The following is a 17,514-nucleotide window of genomic DNA, read 5'->3' on the forward strand; positions in this document are numbered from 1 at the left end:
TCCAATGTCTTGGCTTTCCAGGGAATAGTTTCTGTCAAATTATTTTTCCCTGTGACTGGGCCCTGCTTTCCTGTTTGCTTGTGAGTTTTAACTTTTTGTTGAGAAACGGACATTCTGGGTATTTAACATGTTAATTCTGGAAATCTAATTCTCATAGTTCTCAGGGATTGAGGATTTTTGCTTGTTGAGGGTGGAACCATCTGCTTGTGACTTTTCCAGACTGTTTTTACAAAGTCTGCATTCTTCTTGTGGTGTGGTCCCTGAAGTTTCTGTTCCATTATCTCTGCAGTCCAGCAGTGACCTGAGAACAATTTATTTCAATGTCTGTCTCCAACAAGGAGAACAAACGGTCCTGGCTCTTTAACTCTTCTGATAAATGACACCAGCGTAAGCCATTGCTACCGAGAGCCAAACCAAGGCAAGCATCTGTGCCAGTTCCTCAGGCATCACTAGACCAGTCCAAATGCACAAATCTAAATATTTCAAGGACAAGGTCACCACTGCCCAGCCTGGCACCTGCCAGCTGCTCCACGAATGCAGGCTGCTGTCCCCACGGCCAAGATGGTGCTGAGGAACAGGGAGTGGTAGCTGGTTCACGTATGGCACTCACTTACAAAAGATCAGAAGCCTCTTCCTTCTTGAAGTGCTCCTCTGGTTGCTTTAAGTGTCCAAACGTGTTCCAGAGTTCCAAAATAGTTGATTCCAGTTGCTTTTTCCAGCTTAGTGGTTGATTCGGTGGAGTGGCTGACCCCAGATCTGTATAGTTTGCCGTTTTGCATGCTGTCACTCCTGCTCCATGTATTTCTAAGTAATGTCATTAGGTGCATACATATTTTGGATTGTTAATATCTTCTTGATTAATTGACTTTGATCATTATAGAATGTTCTTCTTTTTCCTCTGGTAATATGCATTGTCTTAAAGTTCACTCTGTCTGATATTAACATAGCCACACCAGTTTTCTTATTATTAAATGTTTGTGTGGTATGTTTCTTAATTTCAACCTATTTCTATTTAATGCACATCTCTTGTAAACTGCTTTTTAAAATACAATCTGAAAATCTCAGCCTTTTATTTAGAGTGTTTAAAATCAGTAATATATAATGCAAATATCAAAACTTTTTTCCATTTAAATTCTACTATTTAGCCATTTGTTTACTATTTATCTTCTCTGTACTTGTTCCTTTGTTCCTCCTTTCCTGCCTCTACAGGGTTGATCAAGTTTTATGGGTTTTTTTTTTTAATTAAAAAATTTTAACCATTCCATTCTATCTTTTAATTTTTTTATTTTGGGCTATAATTAATTTTTTTAAATGGTTGTTCCAATATGTATGTAAACAATATGCTTCCTCAGCTTATCAGTTTATTTTGCAGTACTATCATACCAATTCACATATAATGTAAGAACCTTATAACTCCCTTGCTTTGTGCAACTGTCATATATTTTACTTCTACATATTATAAACTCCACAATATAGAGCTATCATTTTTGCTTTAAGTAATCAAAAGTTTCTTAGAGAAAAAAACAGTATATTTACTTACATATTTACTATTTCCAGTGCTCTTTGTTCCTTTCTGTAGATCTGAATTTCTCCCTGGCATCATTTCCCTTTCAGCCTGGAGAACTTTTACCATTTTTTACAGTCCAGGTCTATTGGCAATGAATTCTTTCAGCATTGTTACTCTGAAATGATTTTATTTCATCTTCATTTTTGAAGACTATCTCCCTTGCATACAGAATGTTAAGACAGCTTTTCCATCTTTCAGCACTTTAAAATGGTATTCCACTGTCATCTGTTCCCTTTCTTCCTGATGAAAAGTCAGCTATTATTCTTATTGTTCCTGTGTATCACGTGTCTTTTTTTGTTTTCCTGGCTACTTTTTAAAAGATTTTATCTTTGGTTTTCACCATTTGACTATGATGTGCCAAGGTGTGGCCTTCTTTATATTTATCCTCCCTTTTGGGGGTAGGGTGACACATGGTGAGGTCAGACACAGGTTGAGAGAGAGAAACCGAATTCAACAGTTCAAGTTTTACAGTTTTGTTATACTCATACGTCACCTGACCACTCAGGGGAAGCACTAGAGTTGGTCACAAGGAAGAAGGTGATGTAGGAACTGTGGGCAAAAGCCTTTATTGTGGTTTGGCCAGGAATGAATGAGTTAGGCAGGGTAATAAGGCTTAAAACTAGTAAGAGTAGTTAATTTGAATATTTTCAGTGGGTTCTTGGGCACAGGATCCATCCCTGGTGTCTGCTATCTGGGCTCAGGTGATTAGGGTGGTTGCATAGTGCCCAGAATGCTAGAGTCCTAGAAGGGTGGTTCAAGGTGTAGGCTTAATGGGCTGCTCAAGATAACTGACTGGTCTCTAGAGCCAGGGCCTCAAAACCGGATCCAGACAGCATTTTTTAGAAACTATATTACAGGGAGTCTCTGAGCTCCTTGAATCCATGAGTTGATATTTTAATCACACTTTGAAAATTTTTGGCCAACATTTCTCCAAATATGTTTTTTTCTCCAAGTACTTTCTCCTCTTCTTCTACAACTCCACTTAACATATTTGATATACTGCCTGATACTGCCTCACAGGTTATTGCATCTCTGTTCATTTATTTTTTAATCTTTCCCTCTTTGCTCTTCAATTTGGGTAATTTCTATTAACCTGCCTTCAAGTTCACTGATCCTTTCTCCTGCAGTGTTTGATCTTCTTTTGAGCCCATACATTAGTTTTTAAAAATGTCATCTCTCTCCTAAAATTCCCCTCTTCATCCTTTGTATCTATCCTTTTCTATAGATTCTTTAACATATTTATCATGATTTTTAAATTTTTATTCAATAATTTCAACATCTTGGTTGTCTGTGGTTGTTTCTCTCTTTTTTTTTTTTCTTGGTTATGTGTCATATATTTGTTTTTCTTATGTCTCCTGATTTGTGATTGTTTACTGGACATTCTGAACAATATACTGTAGAAACTCTGGATTGTTATTTTTTCCATGAAAACTGTTGAGTTTTGTTTTAGGAGACAGTTAAGTGACTAGCAGATCACTTCAATTTTTTGAAGACTTGATTTTAGGCTTTAGGTAGAGTTGAGTCTATTCTAGTTCTGCTTTAGTCCAAGGCCCAGACCTGCATTCTGAAAAGTGGTTCTAACCCTAAACTATGACCCTCTAGGTTTTGAATGGAAAGTTTTGGTGAGATATAAATCTCAGACTTTCCCCAGCACCAGACATCTGCTCAATCTCTGCTGAGCCTTCCAGCCTCCCAGCTGCTGCTTTCCATCGGGCCTCTTGGAATCCTGCCTGTTCATGCACAATTTAAGAGTCGGCCAAGGACTTGAGAGGAATACGTAAAGCAAATTCAAGGCTCTGTGGTTTCCCCCTTTCTGGAAGTTCCCCCTTCAATTTCCAGCTGCTCAGGCAGTCCCAAACTCTGACTTGCCTCTTCACCCTAGTAAAACTCCACTTTTTGTTTTATTCCCTGTGGGCCACATAAGGAATAGTCACTTAAATGTGGATCTCATCCCATGTGCCTCTCTTCTTTCAGTGGTTGAGTCCCTTCCAGTTTTTGCCTGTCTCTAGTCACTTTCCAGTGCATTTCAACAGTGTGTATAATTATCAGTAGGAGGGTTAGTCTGATGCTCTTGCCATAACTGGAAGCCAGACTGTAATCAAATGCTTCAATGTTACTTAAAATAAAACCCAACTTCCTTTTATGCCTCTGTCTGGGTGATGGTTACACAAGTATGTTCACTTTGAAAATCTATCAAGGTGTATGTTTGTGTACTTGTGTCTACATGTGCTACACATCAATAAAAAGTTCATGACAAGAGAAACCCAATTTCATGTCAGCACCAAGCTTAAAACCCCTCAGGGGCTTTCTTGTGGCCCCAGGATCAAACTCAGACCCTCTCTCTGGAACCTCTCTCCTGGCTATGACTGTGATCACCCAGATTCACTTGCAACTGTCTAAATGAGAGGTCCTGGCTCCTGTCCTCCCTCTGTCCCCACCTCCCTCAGCCGACATGGATAACTCCTACTTGCCCTCAGGCTTCAGTCATCTCCTGTGGAAGCTTTCCCCGACCAACAAATCCCTCTTCTCCTCCACCCTCGGTGCCCTCTGCTGTGTTCTCAGCCACGAGGTCCCCTTCCCCAACCTCCACCTCAGCAAGAGCACTCACTACACTAGCCTGCAGCGTCCAATGAGCACCTGAACAGCAGGAACCATATCTTCAACTTCAAATCTAGCTCAGAGAATTTGCAACACGAACAAAGCACTCACCACCCTTCCTGTTGGGGTTAGCCCTTCTGGGGCAGCTTGCCTGCCAGATCCCGCCTGGGGCAGTTCTCCAAGGTTAGGGACCTAGAAGAGGCATGGGTGCTGTCCTGAGAATCCAGAGAACTGGCTGCATCTGGACCCCGACCCATCACCAGACCAGATGTTCAGGCAAAGCTCTTCTTCCTGTCCAGGCCTGACTGTTCTGTCAGGTGAAGGAGTGGAACTTTGAGCTCTAGCAATCCACCCTTCCTAAACATAAAAGCTGAATGACTGGCCAGACAGTTTAAAGAAGAGAAGAAAAAGTTTATTTGTTGACCAGACCTTGTTTTCATTACAGTACCCAGAAATTCATTCTCAGTTCACTTCAGGTGCAGAGGGCTCTATGGACATTAAGAGCCCCAAAGCTTGTTTCCAAGCGAGAGGCAGCACCTGGACCTAGGCTGCATTGAATGGAGAAGGACTGAAGTAAAACAGAACAGTTATAAAGAAGGTGTTCTTGTTTTTAAGTACATAGTTTCCTTAAAAATTCGAACATTTTCCCGTTATTACCAAGGATAACTGGTTGGAAAACATGGTATTTGATAATCTTTTTCTCAAATTGTTGACCTTAGGTTAATGTATTTTCTTTTATTTTGGAAAGGAATCATGCCCATTTCTCTGGAAATCTAACTGGTGACAAGTAAGGCAATGTATAAGTTACAGTGGGACGAAGGCCTTAGCTCCTGCCCTAACTTGTGTCCTAGCAAATCTTCCACGTTTGGCCTCTGTGTTGCTAGGTAACTGGGAAAGTCTCAGATGGCCTCTTGCTTGCAAAATCATTACCATGGAGTTGAAACTTTATGCACTACTTCTGGGGAGAATGCAGCTTCCTGAAACCGATTTTGCGGTTTGTTTTTATAAATTATCAGTACTCAGTGAGACCCTAAGGGGGAGAGAGCCTCTACTCAGTGCACTGACTCAATGCCACTCAGAAGTGTCGTTTCTGTATTAAATTGAGAAATCAAAGACCAAATAATGAAAGAGAAATTGAAATCCTCCAGATACTTTGAAATATCAGTAAGGACCCGAGTTAATGAAGTCTACTTTGCTTGAATTCAATCAGGTAATTACCAAAGTCCTGATTAAGATCTTTCCTCACTACATCAAGGCAGGGAAAACATGAGCTTAAATAAAAAATGTTATCCCACCCAACTAGACACATGACAGCTATATTTAAGTTGATTTACCATCCCACAAAAGTGTCCCCATAAAATCAAATACTTAAAAAACCTAATTATTAAAATTACACAATGGAATATATATTAAATAATTTTGCACACAATGCACCCTCCATTTGTTGTTACCAAGACAAAGTTTCCATTAGGTGGCTTTACCAAAACATTTCCATTTCCATGAAATTTGATACCATAGTAATAACATTTTATTCAGAAAATGTAGTAGATATTTCCTGTAACTCTTAAGTTGAATTATTTCTTTTAATCATTCATGGCAATTTTAGGAAAGGACTGCTTTCAAGTACCCAAATTGACTCACACAGGAGATGTGGGGGAAGCGGAATCATTTACACTCACTGCTATGAGGGTGGTGTCTGACCTCTTCCAATTATGGTGCCAGTAAAGGATAATTCCCAGCAAAAGGAAACTGGGATTCCTTTGCTCCCTATCCCCTGGGCCAGTCCCTCTCTTCTGAAAACTGCACTGCCACCTCTAGCTTTCAGCCCTTCACTCAGGGACTCTCGGTCCTGCAACCAGATAAAAGTTGTTCATTCACGCAGTTCATAATATGAGGACTTAAGGACAGCAGAGTAAATTAAGCTCCATTCTTGGAAACTATTTCTTAATAGATGTACAATCTTTGCTCTTCCAACAGCTGAGCTCACCCCACACGTGGGCCCTCCAGGATGCACATGCACTTGGCAGGCAGCGAACATCTGCATGTTTCCATTGGAAATGCAGCGTCTGACAGTCGGCACATCCTTCTCAGTGCGGCGAGTATTGAGGACAATTTTAAAACAAAACACAGGCATGCTCCACACGCCCAGCAGCAGGCTCTGTGCTTGGGTTTTGAGCTCAATCAAATACCACTGTTCACAGAACACAACAACTTACACTGTGGCGTGTCATTCTGACATGTCACATTATTTCATATCACTCTGGCACTGATTCAGAAAGAAAATTTTCCAGTAGGGCATATTGAGAGAGAAAAATCCATTACACAGTTAAAAACAACTCACTGTGAAGTTTCCAGAAGCTTGAACATTTCATGCAACTAATTCTTATTCCTTGGAAAAAACTCTCTCCTACCTATCTTTTCAGTCACAATCTGCTCTCACACAGTGGAGGCAAAAGACAGTGCTAACCAAGACCAGATTTTTGTGGAAACAGCATTCCCTCGGGCACCAGAGGCTCACGGTGAAAGGTGCTTGCGTCTCATGAACCACAGTCACTGGCAGGAGAGGCGGGCTCTAGGCCACTTCAGGAGCAAGCTGGGCCTTGCATATTTAGATTCAATATTAATAAGACTGATGTTTAGGGTGGGACGAACAAGGGGAAATGAGGATAAACACTACACAGAGAAGAGGTTTCACACTGCACTTTCTCATACGGAATATGCCTAAGAGACCTGATGGAAAGACACAGAGGAAGTGGCTTGTTCCATGTCCCAAGGAACCAGCATTTTAAAAGCATATCCCATGACTTTAGTATTTCCTGCTCAACCTCTCAGAGAATAAACTAGAAAAATGCACCACTCTGCCTGCAGCTGCAGACAGCAAACACGGGTCTCTCAGCAGGCTCCGTGAACCCTCAGAGGAAGCCGAACCACTCTTTTTACTGCCACTGATCCACCCCTGCCGCTGCTCTGAGCAGGGGACTCCTGCTACAGCCTTTGTCAACAGCAATGACTCGGAGGGATCTTCCAGTCTTGGATCAATTTTCTAAAAATCTTTTGGGCTGCCCCCTTCCCCAATTTTTAACGGAATTATAAAAACAAACTCAAAAGCTCCTTCCGAATGCCTGAGAGACTCCTGAGCAAATCTGTGCAGGTGGATACAGCAAAAATAAATTACTTGATGTTTGTTAAGACTTTGATTTTTAAGAGACTGCAAGTCAATACGTGACCTGGCTGAGAAGAGTCAGGACTTAGCTCTCCATTTGCGCCCCCTCCTCCTATTTTTAAAAAGCAGGCAAAACATGAGAGACAAAAGCTGCTTGCAGTGGGGGGGACGGACCTGGAGCGGCACCCCCACGAGGCCAGCAGCACTCTGGAAGCCTCCTGTGGGGGGCCTCCCAGCACGGCCCACTCACCAGCAAAGGTTGCTCTGGAAGGGCCATGCTGGGCTGCCGAAGGAAAGACACAAAAAGCAACGCTGCTTCCAGATCAACTATGTGGAGTCAGAATGGGCAGAGTGCTGGCAGTTTCTGCAACCCACAGCCTTAAACTAAAAGCAATACGCAAGGGTGTACAGAAAAACAGGACTCACACAGCCAAATCTCTCCTGGTCTCAGACCTGGGGGCCTTTTGCGGAGAAAAGTCAAAGCCAACTGCCCTGGTCTGAGGGAGAAACATCCTCCAGAGGAGAGGGGGAGGACGTGTGCCTGTCCTGAGGGAGCCCAGAGCCCCAGCACGGCTCCCAGAGACTCGCTATGGCTGTATCCAGTAAGGAAGTCAGTAAGAGACAGTATCTTTAGAAAGCGGGAAGAAAAAGCAAAGACTTTCACAAATACAAAAATTGTTTATAAAACAATTAGCTAAAAAGTTCACCGGGGTTGGTGGAGAATAAGAATAACGTTTTCATTTCAAATTAGTCACAATGGTACTGATGGTTTATAAAAGAGAACAGCCAATTTCTGGTCTTCCTCACCTCCCCACAACCCCCGGAGCCTGCTTCTCCTGATATTTTCCCTACCCTCACCCCCACCCACCCCCAGCCTGTCCCAAAATTAATTTGCCCTGTGCCAACCCTGAAGACACATGATTGCTGGTTGGGTTTCAATTCAATAATGACCCTGATGTCGGGGAAGAGAAGGCCGGAAGGGCACAGGAGCACACTGGCATAAACCTCGAGCCGTGTGGACCTCGGACAAAACTTCTGCCGATGCGGCTCCGGACGGGACCTGCCCCACAGCGCAGGCTGCAGACTGGGCTCCACTGCAGGGAAACTGAGGTAAGGAAGGACACGGCGGCCCTGGCTGGTTGGCTTCCCGTGACAGTGCGGCACACTTGTGCTCTTGGTGGCACACCCCAGCACTTGTTTCCGTCCAATTCCCTTCACCATTCTCCCCTCTGGTTAGAAGACTGCCCCCCACAGAGTTCCAAAGCATCAGCCCTTGTCTTCCTCTGAGGGACAAATCCAAGAGAGCCTTGACTCCAAAGATCCAGAGCCCACCGACGTGCAGAAGTCAAAATCAACGCTCAGAATCAAAAGGCGTGGCACACCTGCCCGGCCAGTTCATCAGCAGTTGTATAGACAGATCAGAAAAAACTAGCATTTAATATAAAAAGTGTTTTTCAAATGGTGTAATTTCCTATCGTCCTCTGGAGATCATAATTCTTCACGTTTCTGAGGTCCTATAGAAAAGGAGAACAACGAAAAATAAAATGAATTATCCTCCAGTTATACAAATACAGACTGGGCATTTTCTGGTACTGTAATGTATTATTTGTGCACCCACCTCCATTTTCTCTTTTACAATTTTTAAGAGTTTCGGTTTGATATGTTTGTATTATATTTTGAAAGCAAAAACGAAATTTTTATTTTCAAAACCACAAACTACCTGCACATCCCTACTCCATCTGCATCATTTTCACAGGCACAATATTTACTCTAAGGAAAAATGCACACATTTTTAGTCAAGATGCTTCGTTTCTCACTTAATAACATATAAACATTTTCCTATGGAGCAGTGTAGCTCATTTACTATTCTCTAGTTTTGGATGTTTAAGCTGTTTTTAATGCTTTGATTTATAAATAATAGCAAAAGAAATTTCTCTATGTAGATAACTTTTTTGTTGTGTTGAATTAATTCTTTAAGGTAAATTCTCAAGGGAGGAATTATTGAGGGCACAAATATTTTAATGGCTCCCAATGCCTGATTTACTGCTTTTTAACAAGGAATATTCTAATACAAAAGGCTTCAGCAAGGCAGATCCAGAGCAGCCCCCTCACCATCTCCCCCACAAATGGCATTAGCAACGTTTATTTTTCCTATGTCGTATGTATTGATGAGAGTCCTTCGAGTTGATTACCGTTTCCTCGAATTCATTTATCATCTGCGTTTTCCTCTTATGGGAACAGTATGTCTACACTCTGCCCATTTATCTATGGAAGTTCTTGAGGATGTGCTCATCAATGTGAATTACTTCTACGGTAAATATCCAGCCTCTAGCTGTGACGTTTCATATCATGGTATAGCCTTCAGGATGTTTAGCTGAGTCACTCAAGATCTATGTTCTGTAACTGCTTTTTTAGAATTGGTTTTGAGCTGAATAAATGGTAAAAGGCAGAGTGCATCTCGTTAATAGTTTACAAAAGGTCATTTTCCTATTCTAATGACCATGTTCAACTGGCCACCTCTCCTTCACAGGACAGGAAAACCATCAGATGAAGACTTTGTATTTAAATCCAAACACTCCACCACACCCCGATGTGCTTGATGGAAAGAGTATGTTTTTCCCAATCAACATGGACTTTGTCTTGACCCTAAATGTGTTCATTCTCTAGTGCCCGGACAGAGTTAACGAAAAACCAAGGAATCTGACAAGAGATCCCCCAAACAATGTCAGGTTTCACTTATGTATCACAAAACTCATGAACCTAAACAATAATAATCACAATTAAAACCAAAAAAAAAAAAACCACCCCTGAAAAAAAGATCAGCAATTGCATTAATAAATACTATCTAGGGGGCTGGCCTGTTGGTGAAGTTTGCATGCTCTTTCAGCAAACCAGCATTCATGGGTTTGGATCCCAGGCACAGACCCACAGCACTCATCAGCCATGCTGTGGCGGCGCCCCATATACAACATAGAGGAAGATGGGCGCAGATGTCAGTTCAGGGACAACCTTCTTCAGTAAAGATCAAATAAATAAATGCTGTTTAGAAGGCCAACTGAAAAAGGAAAGTGAGAAATAAACAGTGGCTCAGGTCAGGATGGAAGGACTGACAAGTGATTCTTCTTTCCCTTTTATGCATTATCCTGTCATTTTGCAACAAACAGAGATGAGGAACGGGAAGAAGAACTGACCGAAAGGCAGGTGTCTGCACTCACCCTCGCGGCTGGGCTCTGGTACCGTCTTCTCCTTATGCAGTGCTCCCGTCTCCTTCTCCTTCTGGAAGCGCATCTGCAGCTGCTTGATCTCCTGGTCGTAGTCCTGCCACTCGGGGACAATTCGAACAGCTGCTTCCAGCTTGGGCTCTTTGGTCATTGGATTATTACACTGTGAAAACCAAAATAACATACTTTAGCTGAGCTGAAGAAAGGGTCCATTATACAGAATTCAAAGGAGTTTCTGCACTTGGGTTACAAGTCCTAACTGGACAAAAAGAACAACACTAAGGAACCAAATGACAGATTAGCAGAAGGAACATGGTTAAAGAAGTTGCAGGGAGCTACTGGAAAGCAGGACAGAGAGTCCACTTGGGAAAGGCACAGAGATGAGCTGGAAGACAAGGAGTGCTGCAGTGGATGAGAACAGCCCCAGCAGACGCTAGACGGTCTGGCTTCCTGCTGTAGCTGAGAAGAGATCTGCTGGAGTTACTGTCAGACGTTCTGCAGGCCCCATGCTGCACGACTGCAGAGAAAGCCCGAATGAGCATCTGTGCACCGATGACCAACCAGTCACACAGCACACTGGACACGAGGCAGGAAAGAACCACAGACGGCTTACCAGGTCAATTGTTTTTGCCCTTTTCTTAGAGGCATCATCACACCATGTTTCACACCAAAGCCATTCTTGAGGGAGTGATTTAATTGGCACTTGATGGATCATGTTATTGGGCAAATCCTGTTTGATAAAGAAAATAAAACACAACAATCAAAAGTTCTGGAGGAAATTTAAATAAACACGAAGCAAATTAGTGATGTTCACTGCATATTACATATCACACGCCAATCTCAAATTCTTAGATCTGAAAAGGTCTTTGCCAAAAGCCTTATTAGAGAAGCTAAAATACATATTTATGGTGTTCTTACAAACCACAAAGTTTAGAGGAACCATAAAACATCTAGGAATAATAGGCACCTGAAAAACTTTAGCTTAAAACTCACAAATAGCTTGCACTTGGACTTCCCTCATGAGGGCAAATCTAAGAAAAATACCTTTTCAAAGCCAAGCTAAGCATAGAGTGTGCTTCTTATACTTCACAGTTTTGCGTAAAGTACGCTCTGAATCCCCCTTGTCCACTGAGGCTTGATCCCAAGTAATGAAGCCCACATGTTTTCTAGCCAACTGCACTCTATGCCTTGAAGTTTTTTTCTCAGGAAAACTTTTGAGTTTCACACAATAAAACGTTCCATTGTCCTAAGACACAAACAACCAGTATGATGTAGCAATTCCACTTCTGGGTATGTACACAAAAGAACTGAGAGAAGGATCTCAAACAGATACTTGCACACCATTGTTCATAGAGGCACTGCTCACAATACTCAAAAGATGGGAATAAGCCAAACGTCCATCAAGAGATGAATGGATAAACAAAATATGGTATATACATACAATGGAATAATGGAATATAATTCAATTTAATAGGAAGGAAATTCTGATACATACTGTAACTTGGATGAACCCTGAAAACATTATGCTAAGTGAAATAAGCCAGACACAAAAGGAAAAATACTGCATGGTTCTAAAAGTAACTAGAATAGGTAAACTCATACAGACAGAAAATAGTATAAAGGTTAACAATGGCTAGGGGAGGAGAGAAGGGGAAGTTATTGTTTAATGGGTAAAGAGTTTCACTTTGAAATGATGAAAAAGTTCTGGAGATAAACAGTTGCACAACATTGTGAATATACTTAATGCCATTGAACTGTACACTTAAAAGTGGTTAAAGTGGTGAATTTTATGTTATGTATATTTTATCACAATAAAAAATAACAATAAAGATAAAATAAAGACACTTTCAGACAACAAAAACTGAAAATTTGTTCCCAGTGATCTCATTAAGGAAAACTAAAGGATATTCTTCAGGCAGAAGGAAACTGATCCTCTATGGAAGCCCAGAAATACAAGAAAGAATGCAGAGTAACTGAAAGGGTAACTATGTCAGAAAATCTAAATCTAAACAGATACCGACTGTATTACACAAGAATAATAACTTCTTCTGGGATTAAAAGAGAGAGAGATCTAAAATACAGGGCAACAAGGCATTTAGGTTGAGGACAAATGCAGTTAACAAGTTCTATGGCAGTGCTACCAGAATGTGGTATGCAGACTTGCAGCAAAGAGGTTATTGGGAACGCAGATTCTTAGGCCCAACTGTATACCTACTAACTCAGGCTGTGGGGATGGGGCCCAGGAACTAATGCTTTAGTAAGTTCTCCCGGTGATTCTTTCATGTATGCCCAAATTTGAGAAGCACTGTTCCGATGTTTTTGCACTGTCTGGTAGGTGGGTAAAATATACTGATTAATAGTAGCCTTCGCAAAGTAAGAAATTCATACTGTAATCTCTGCAATGATCATTAAAAGAACTGTGAAAAAGTATATAGTTTAAGCTAATAGAAAATGGAATTATAAAAAACTCTGAATCTGAAAGAAACTGACTAAGGAGAAAAAAAGAAACAAAGAACACATGGAATAAAAAGAGGAATTCTGTAGAAAAGCTAAGCTCACTAGTGATTACATTAACCACAAATGGACCAATGTTCTAATTAAATGACTGTCACACCAAATGAAAAAACAAACAGATATAATCTATTTATAAGAAACAGAAGTAAAACATAACGACAGAGAAAGAGTGAAATATAGAAGGATACAAGAAATATACCATGTAACAAGTGAAAGGAACACTGGCGTATTTGCACTAAGATAAGATGAAGCACACTTTAAGGCCCAAAAAGAAAGTAAAAAGACATTACCAGATATAGTAAAAGGTTAATTTGTCAGAAATATATAGAACTTCTAAGGTTTTTTTGGCATTTAACGATAACAGTCTGAAAATACATAAAGCAAAACTTGACAAAACCAAAGACAGGAAAGATTTCACAACATGGAAAGAAAGATTTTAAACACAATACTCTAAGTAACTAACAGAAAAAATAGACAAGAAACACATAAGAACACATTGCTAAACTTGACCTAATAGACATACGTAAAAAAATATTATACGTAGCAATTGCCAAATATAAAACCAGGTAAAATGTTTACCAAAACTAATCATATTTGGGTCAAAAAATAAATCTCAACAAACTTCAAATACCTGAAATCGCACAGAATACATTCTCAGACCACAGAACTACTAACCTAGAAATAACAAAAAATGTAACTGGAAAATCCCCATGTATTTGGAATCACTTGGAAATAACTTATGAGTCAACAAAAAAATCACAATGGAAACTAGAAATATATTGAACCAAAGGGTAAGGAAAATGCTACACATAAAACATGTGGAATGTAGACAAAATCTTCCTGAATTTGATAATTTTAAATGCATACGTTAGAAAAGACTAAAAATCATGAACTAAACGCCTATCTCAAGAAATTACAAAAGTATCAACAAATTAAATTTAAAAAGTGAAAGGTAAGAAATAATAAAAAACATAAGTTGGTAAAATAGAAAAGAAACACACATAGACAGTACAAAAAAATGCTAAAAGCTGCTTCTTTGAAAAGACTAATAAAACTGATTAATTCCTGGTGAGCTGAACAATGGGAAAAAGAGAAAGCACAAATACACACTGTCAGGAATTCAAATTAAAGAAGAAGAGAGAGAGAGAAGACCCCACTACAGGTCCTACCATGGACTTTAAAAAGATAACTGGTGTGATGAAAACACTCCAGCTCTGGATATACATTTCTCAATAACATCTAAACATATCACAGTATATAAAGTATATCTTCAAACTGAAAAGAAAATGAAAGGATAACACAACGATAATACGTTAGGAAATATAGATACAAGTGAACAAAACTATTGATAAAAGAAGTTACAGAAAATGTCAACAGTCCCACAACTATTAAAGAAATTGGAGTCATAATTTAAATGCAAAGAAAACATTGTGCGACATCATGAGCGAATTCAACCAAACATTTAAGAAAAGAAAGAAGGTCCATCTTACACAAACCAATTACAGGTAAATGAAAAAGAACAAAACCAAACTCATTTTATTAAGTCAACACAGCCTTGATGTCAAAACCTGACAGACATATTATAAGACAATGTCACACAAAAACATAAATGCAGAATTCTTAAATACTAGCACAAAGAATCCAGGAATACATTAAAAAGGATAATGAATCATGACCAAGTTGGGATATATTACATGGTGCAATTCAGAAATTATATTTAGATATATAATTAAATTTACAGAATAAAAGAGAAAAACCGTACCTCAGCAGACGTAAAAAATGTGTAAAATTTAACACAAAAGATTTTTTTTTAAAGTAGCAAACCAGGAATAAAATGAACTTCTTTAATCTGAATGAGGTATCTACAAAACATCTACAGCAAACATCACACTTAGTGGTGAAATGTTGAAAACCTTCCTTTGAATCAAGAATGTCTACTATCAACATTTCTTTTCAACAATATGGAACGCCTAGCAAGTAGACAAAGCAAGAAACAGATTTAAAAATGTAAAATTGGAAAAGAAGTAAAATCGTTTTTATTTGTAGATGATATGATGATGTATATAGAAAATCCAACAGTGTATATAGATTAGCAAGGTAGCTGAGTGCAACAATGAACAAAATTAATTGCAATGCTAGTGGCTGGGGAAGCGCAGGCGAAAGAAAGCAACCCTCCCCCTGCCCAGTGCTCCAGATCTGCCATCAGTCAGAGCATTGCACAGTGAGAAAAGGAGTCAGCGGGTGGAGTTACGGAGGCCCTGACTGTGCTGGGCCCAGAATACACAGTGCCTGATCCCCACCCAGTGATGGCAGGTGGAAGCTGCAACCAGATAATAACACTATGAGGAGGCAAAAATCCACACCATAAAGCAGTATGAAAAAGCAAATTAAATCTCCAGACCAGAAGGAAAGTGAGAAGTATCCAGAAACCAATCCTGAAAAAAAGAAATTCATAACCTAAATGACAAAGAATTCAAAATGGACATCATAAAGAAACTCAGCGAGTTACTAGAAAACACAGAAAGACAAATCAACAAATTCAGGAGCTTCTTCACAAAAGAGACTGAAACTATAAAGAAAAACCAATCAGAATTGTTGGAGACGAAAAACACAGTGGGCAAGATAAAGAAAATTCTGGATTCCCTAAACAACAGAGCTGACATTATGGAGGCCAGAATTAGCCAGTAATATAGACCTGCTTCCGACAGAGAAGAGAGAACTGAGACTCAAAAGAAATGAAGAAACTCTCAGAGAAATATCTGAATCAATTAGGAAATGCAACATAAGGATTACAGGTATTTCAGAGGGGGGAAGAGAAGGAGAACGGAGCAGAAAGTTTGTTCAAAGAAATAATAGCTGAGAACTTCCCAAACCTGGGTAAAGAGCTGGAAATACAAGTGAATGAGGCCAGCAGTTCTCCTAATTATATCAATGTAAAAGGACCTTCTCCAAAGCATATAGTAGTAAAGGTGGCAAAAGTCAATGACAAAGAAAAAACACTAAGGGCAGCAAGGCAGAAAAAAATAACCTAAGGAACCCCTAATGGGCTTTCAGCAGATTTTTCAGCAGAAACCTTACAGGCTAGGAGAGAGTGGAATGATATATTCAAAATCCTGAAAGACAAAAACTTTCAGCCAAGAATACTCTATCTGGCGAAGATATCCTTCAGATATAACAGAGAAATAAAAACTTTCCCAGATAAACAAAAGCTAAGGGAGTTGATTGCCACAAGATCCCCCCCAAAAGAAATCCTCAAGAAGGCCCTTATAAGTTGAAAAAAAAAAAAAAAAAAGGAAATAGGAAAAGGGCTACCAAGCCCTGAGCAAGGAGATGAATAGGTAGGCAATAGTCAGAAAATGGTGGTTCTGTATCAGATCAGGTTAGTAAACGCTTAACTTTAACATTAAGGATAAAGAGAAGGAAAACACCAAAATAAAAATAATCATTTTAATGATAAATTCACAACACAAGATGGAATAAGATATGATAAATAACTTAGAAGGGAAGAGGAAAGGGATGGAATTAGCATAGTCTAAGGAAATAAGAGGCTAACAGAAAATGGACTATCACATCTGTCAGGTTTTTTATACAAACCTAATGGTAACCAGTAAACAAATAATTAGAACAGGGACATATAGGATAAACAAGGAGAATATGAAGAAAACCATCATAAAAAAACTACCTAATCAAATTGGTAGTCCAAATAAACAGTATGAGAAACAAAGGAAATGCAGAAGAACCAGAAAACAGGCAACGAGATGGCAGCAGTAAGCACTCATATACCAATAATCACTCTGAATGTAATTGGATTGAATTCTCCAATCAAAAGACACAGAGTGGCAGGATGGATTAAAACTCAAGAACCAAAAATACGCCACCTCCAAGAAACACATCTCAGCTCCAAAGACAAACACAGGCTTAGAGTGAAGGGATGGACGACAATACTCCAAGCTAATGGGAAACAAAAGAAAGCAGGTGTTGCCATACTTATAACAGACAAAGTAGACTTCAAGATAAAACAGGTAAAGAAAGACATAGAGGGGTAGTATATAATGGTAAAAGGGACACTCCACCAAAGCCATTACACTTATAAACATATATGTACCCAACACAGGAGCACCAAAGTATATAAAGCAACTATTAAACCTAAAAGGAGATATTAACAACACACTAATAGTAGGGAACCTCAACATTCCAATCACATCAATGGATAGATCAACCAGACAGAAAATCAACAAACAGTGGAATTAAATGAAAAATTAGACCAGATGGACTGAATAGATATATATATAACACTCAATCCAAAAACAGCAGAATATACGTTCTTCTCAAGTGCACATGGAACATTCTCAAGGAGAGACCATATGTTGGGAAACAAGGCAAGCCTCAATAAATTTAAGAAGATAGAAATCATATCTAGTATCTTTTCCAACCATAACACAATGAAACTA

The 17,514-nt window shown here is 39.6% G+C and overlaps 1 protein-coding gene across 2 annotated transcripts in view; it reads right to left on the reverse strand.

Moving 5' to 3' along the window:
• Positions 1-4,555: 4,555 nt before the first annotated feature.
• The window catches only part of UGGT1 (UDP-glucose glycoprotein glucosyltransferase 1), a 117,003-nt gene continuing 104,044 nt past the window's right edge, over positions 4,556-17,514 (reverse strand). For both annotated transcript variants that reach the window (XM_001504931.7, XM_014732357.3), the window contains 3 exons: positions 11,163-11,279; positions 10,544-10,712; positions 4,556-8,842 (listed from right to left, as the gene is read on the reverse strand). In XM_001504931.7, coding sequence (XP_001504981.2) covers positions 8,817-8,842; positions 10,544-10,712; positions 11,163-11,279 — 312 coding nt within the window. In that variant the 3' untranslated portion in view covers positions 4,556-8,816. The remainder of the gene's footprint in view (positions 8,843-10,543; positions 10,713-11,162; positions 11,280-17,514) is intronic.

Source organism: Equus caballus, chromosome 18, assembly GCF_041296265.1.
Source record: "Equus caballus isolate H_3958 breed thoroughbred chromosome 18, TB-T2T, whole genome shotgun sequence".
In the NCBI taxonomy this organism is placed as follows: Eukaryota; Metazoa; Chordata; class Mammalia; order Perissodactyla; family Equidae; genus Equus; species Equus caballus.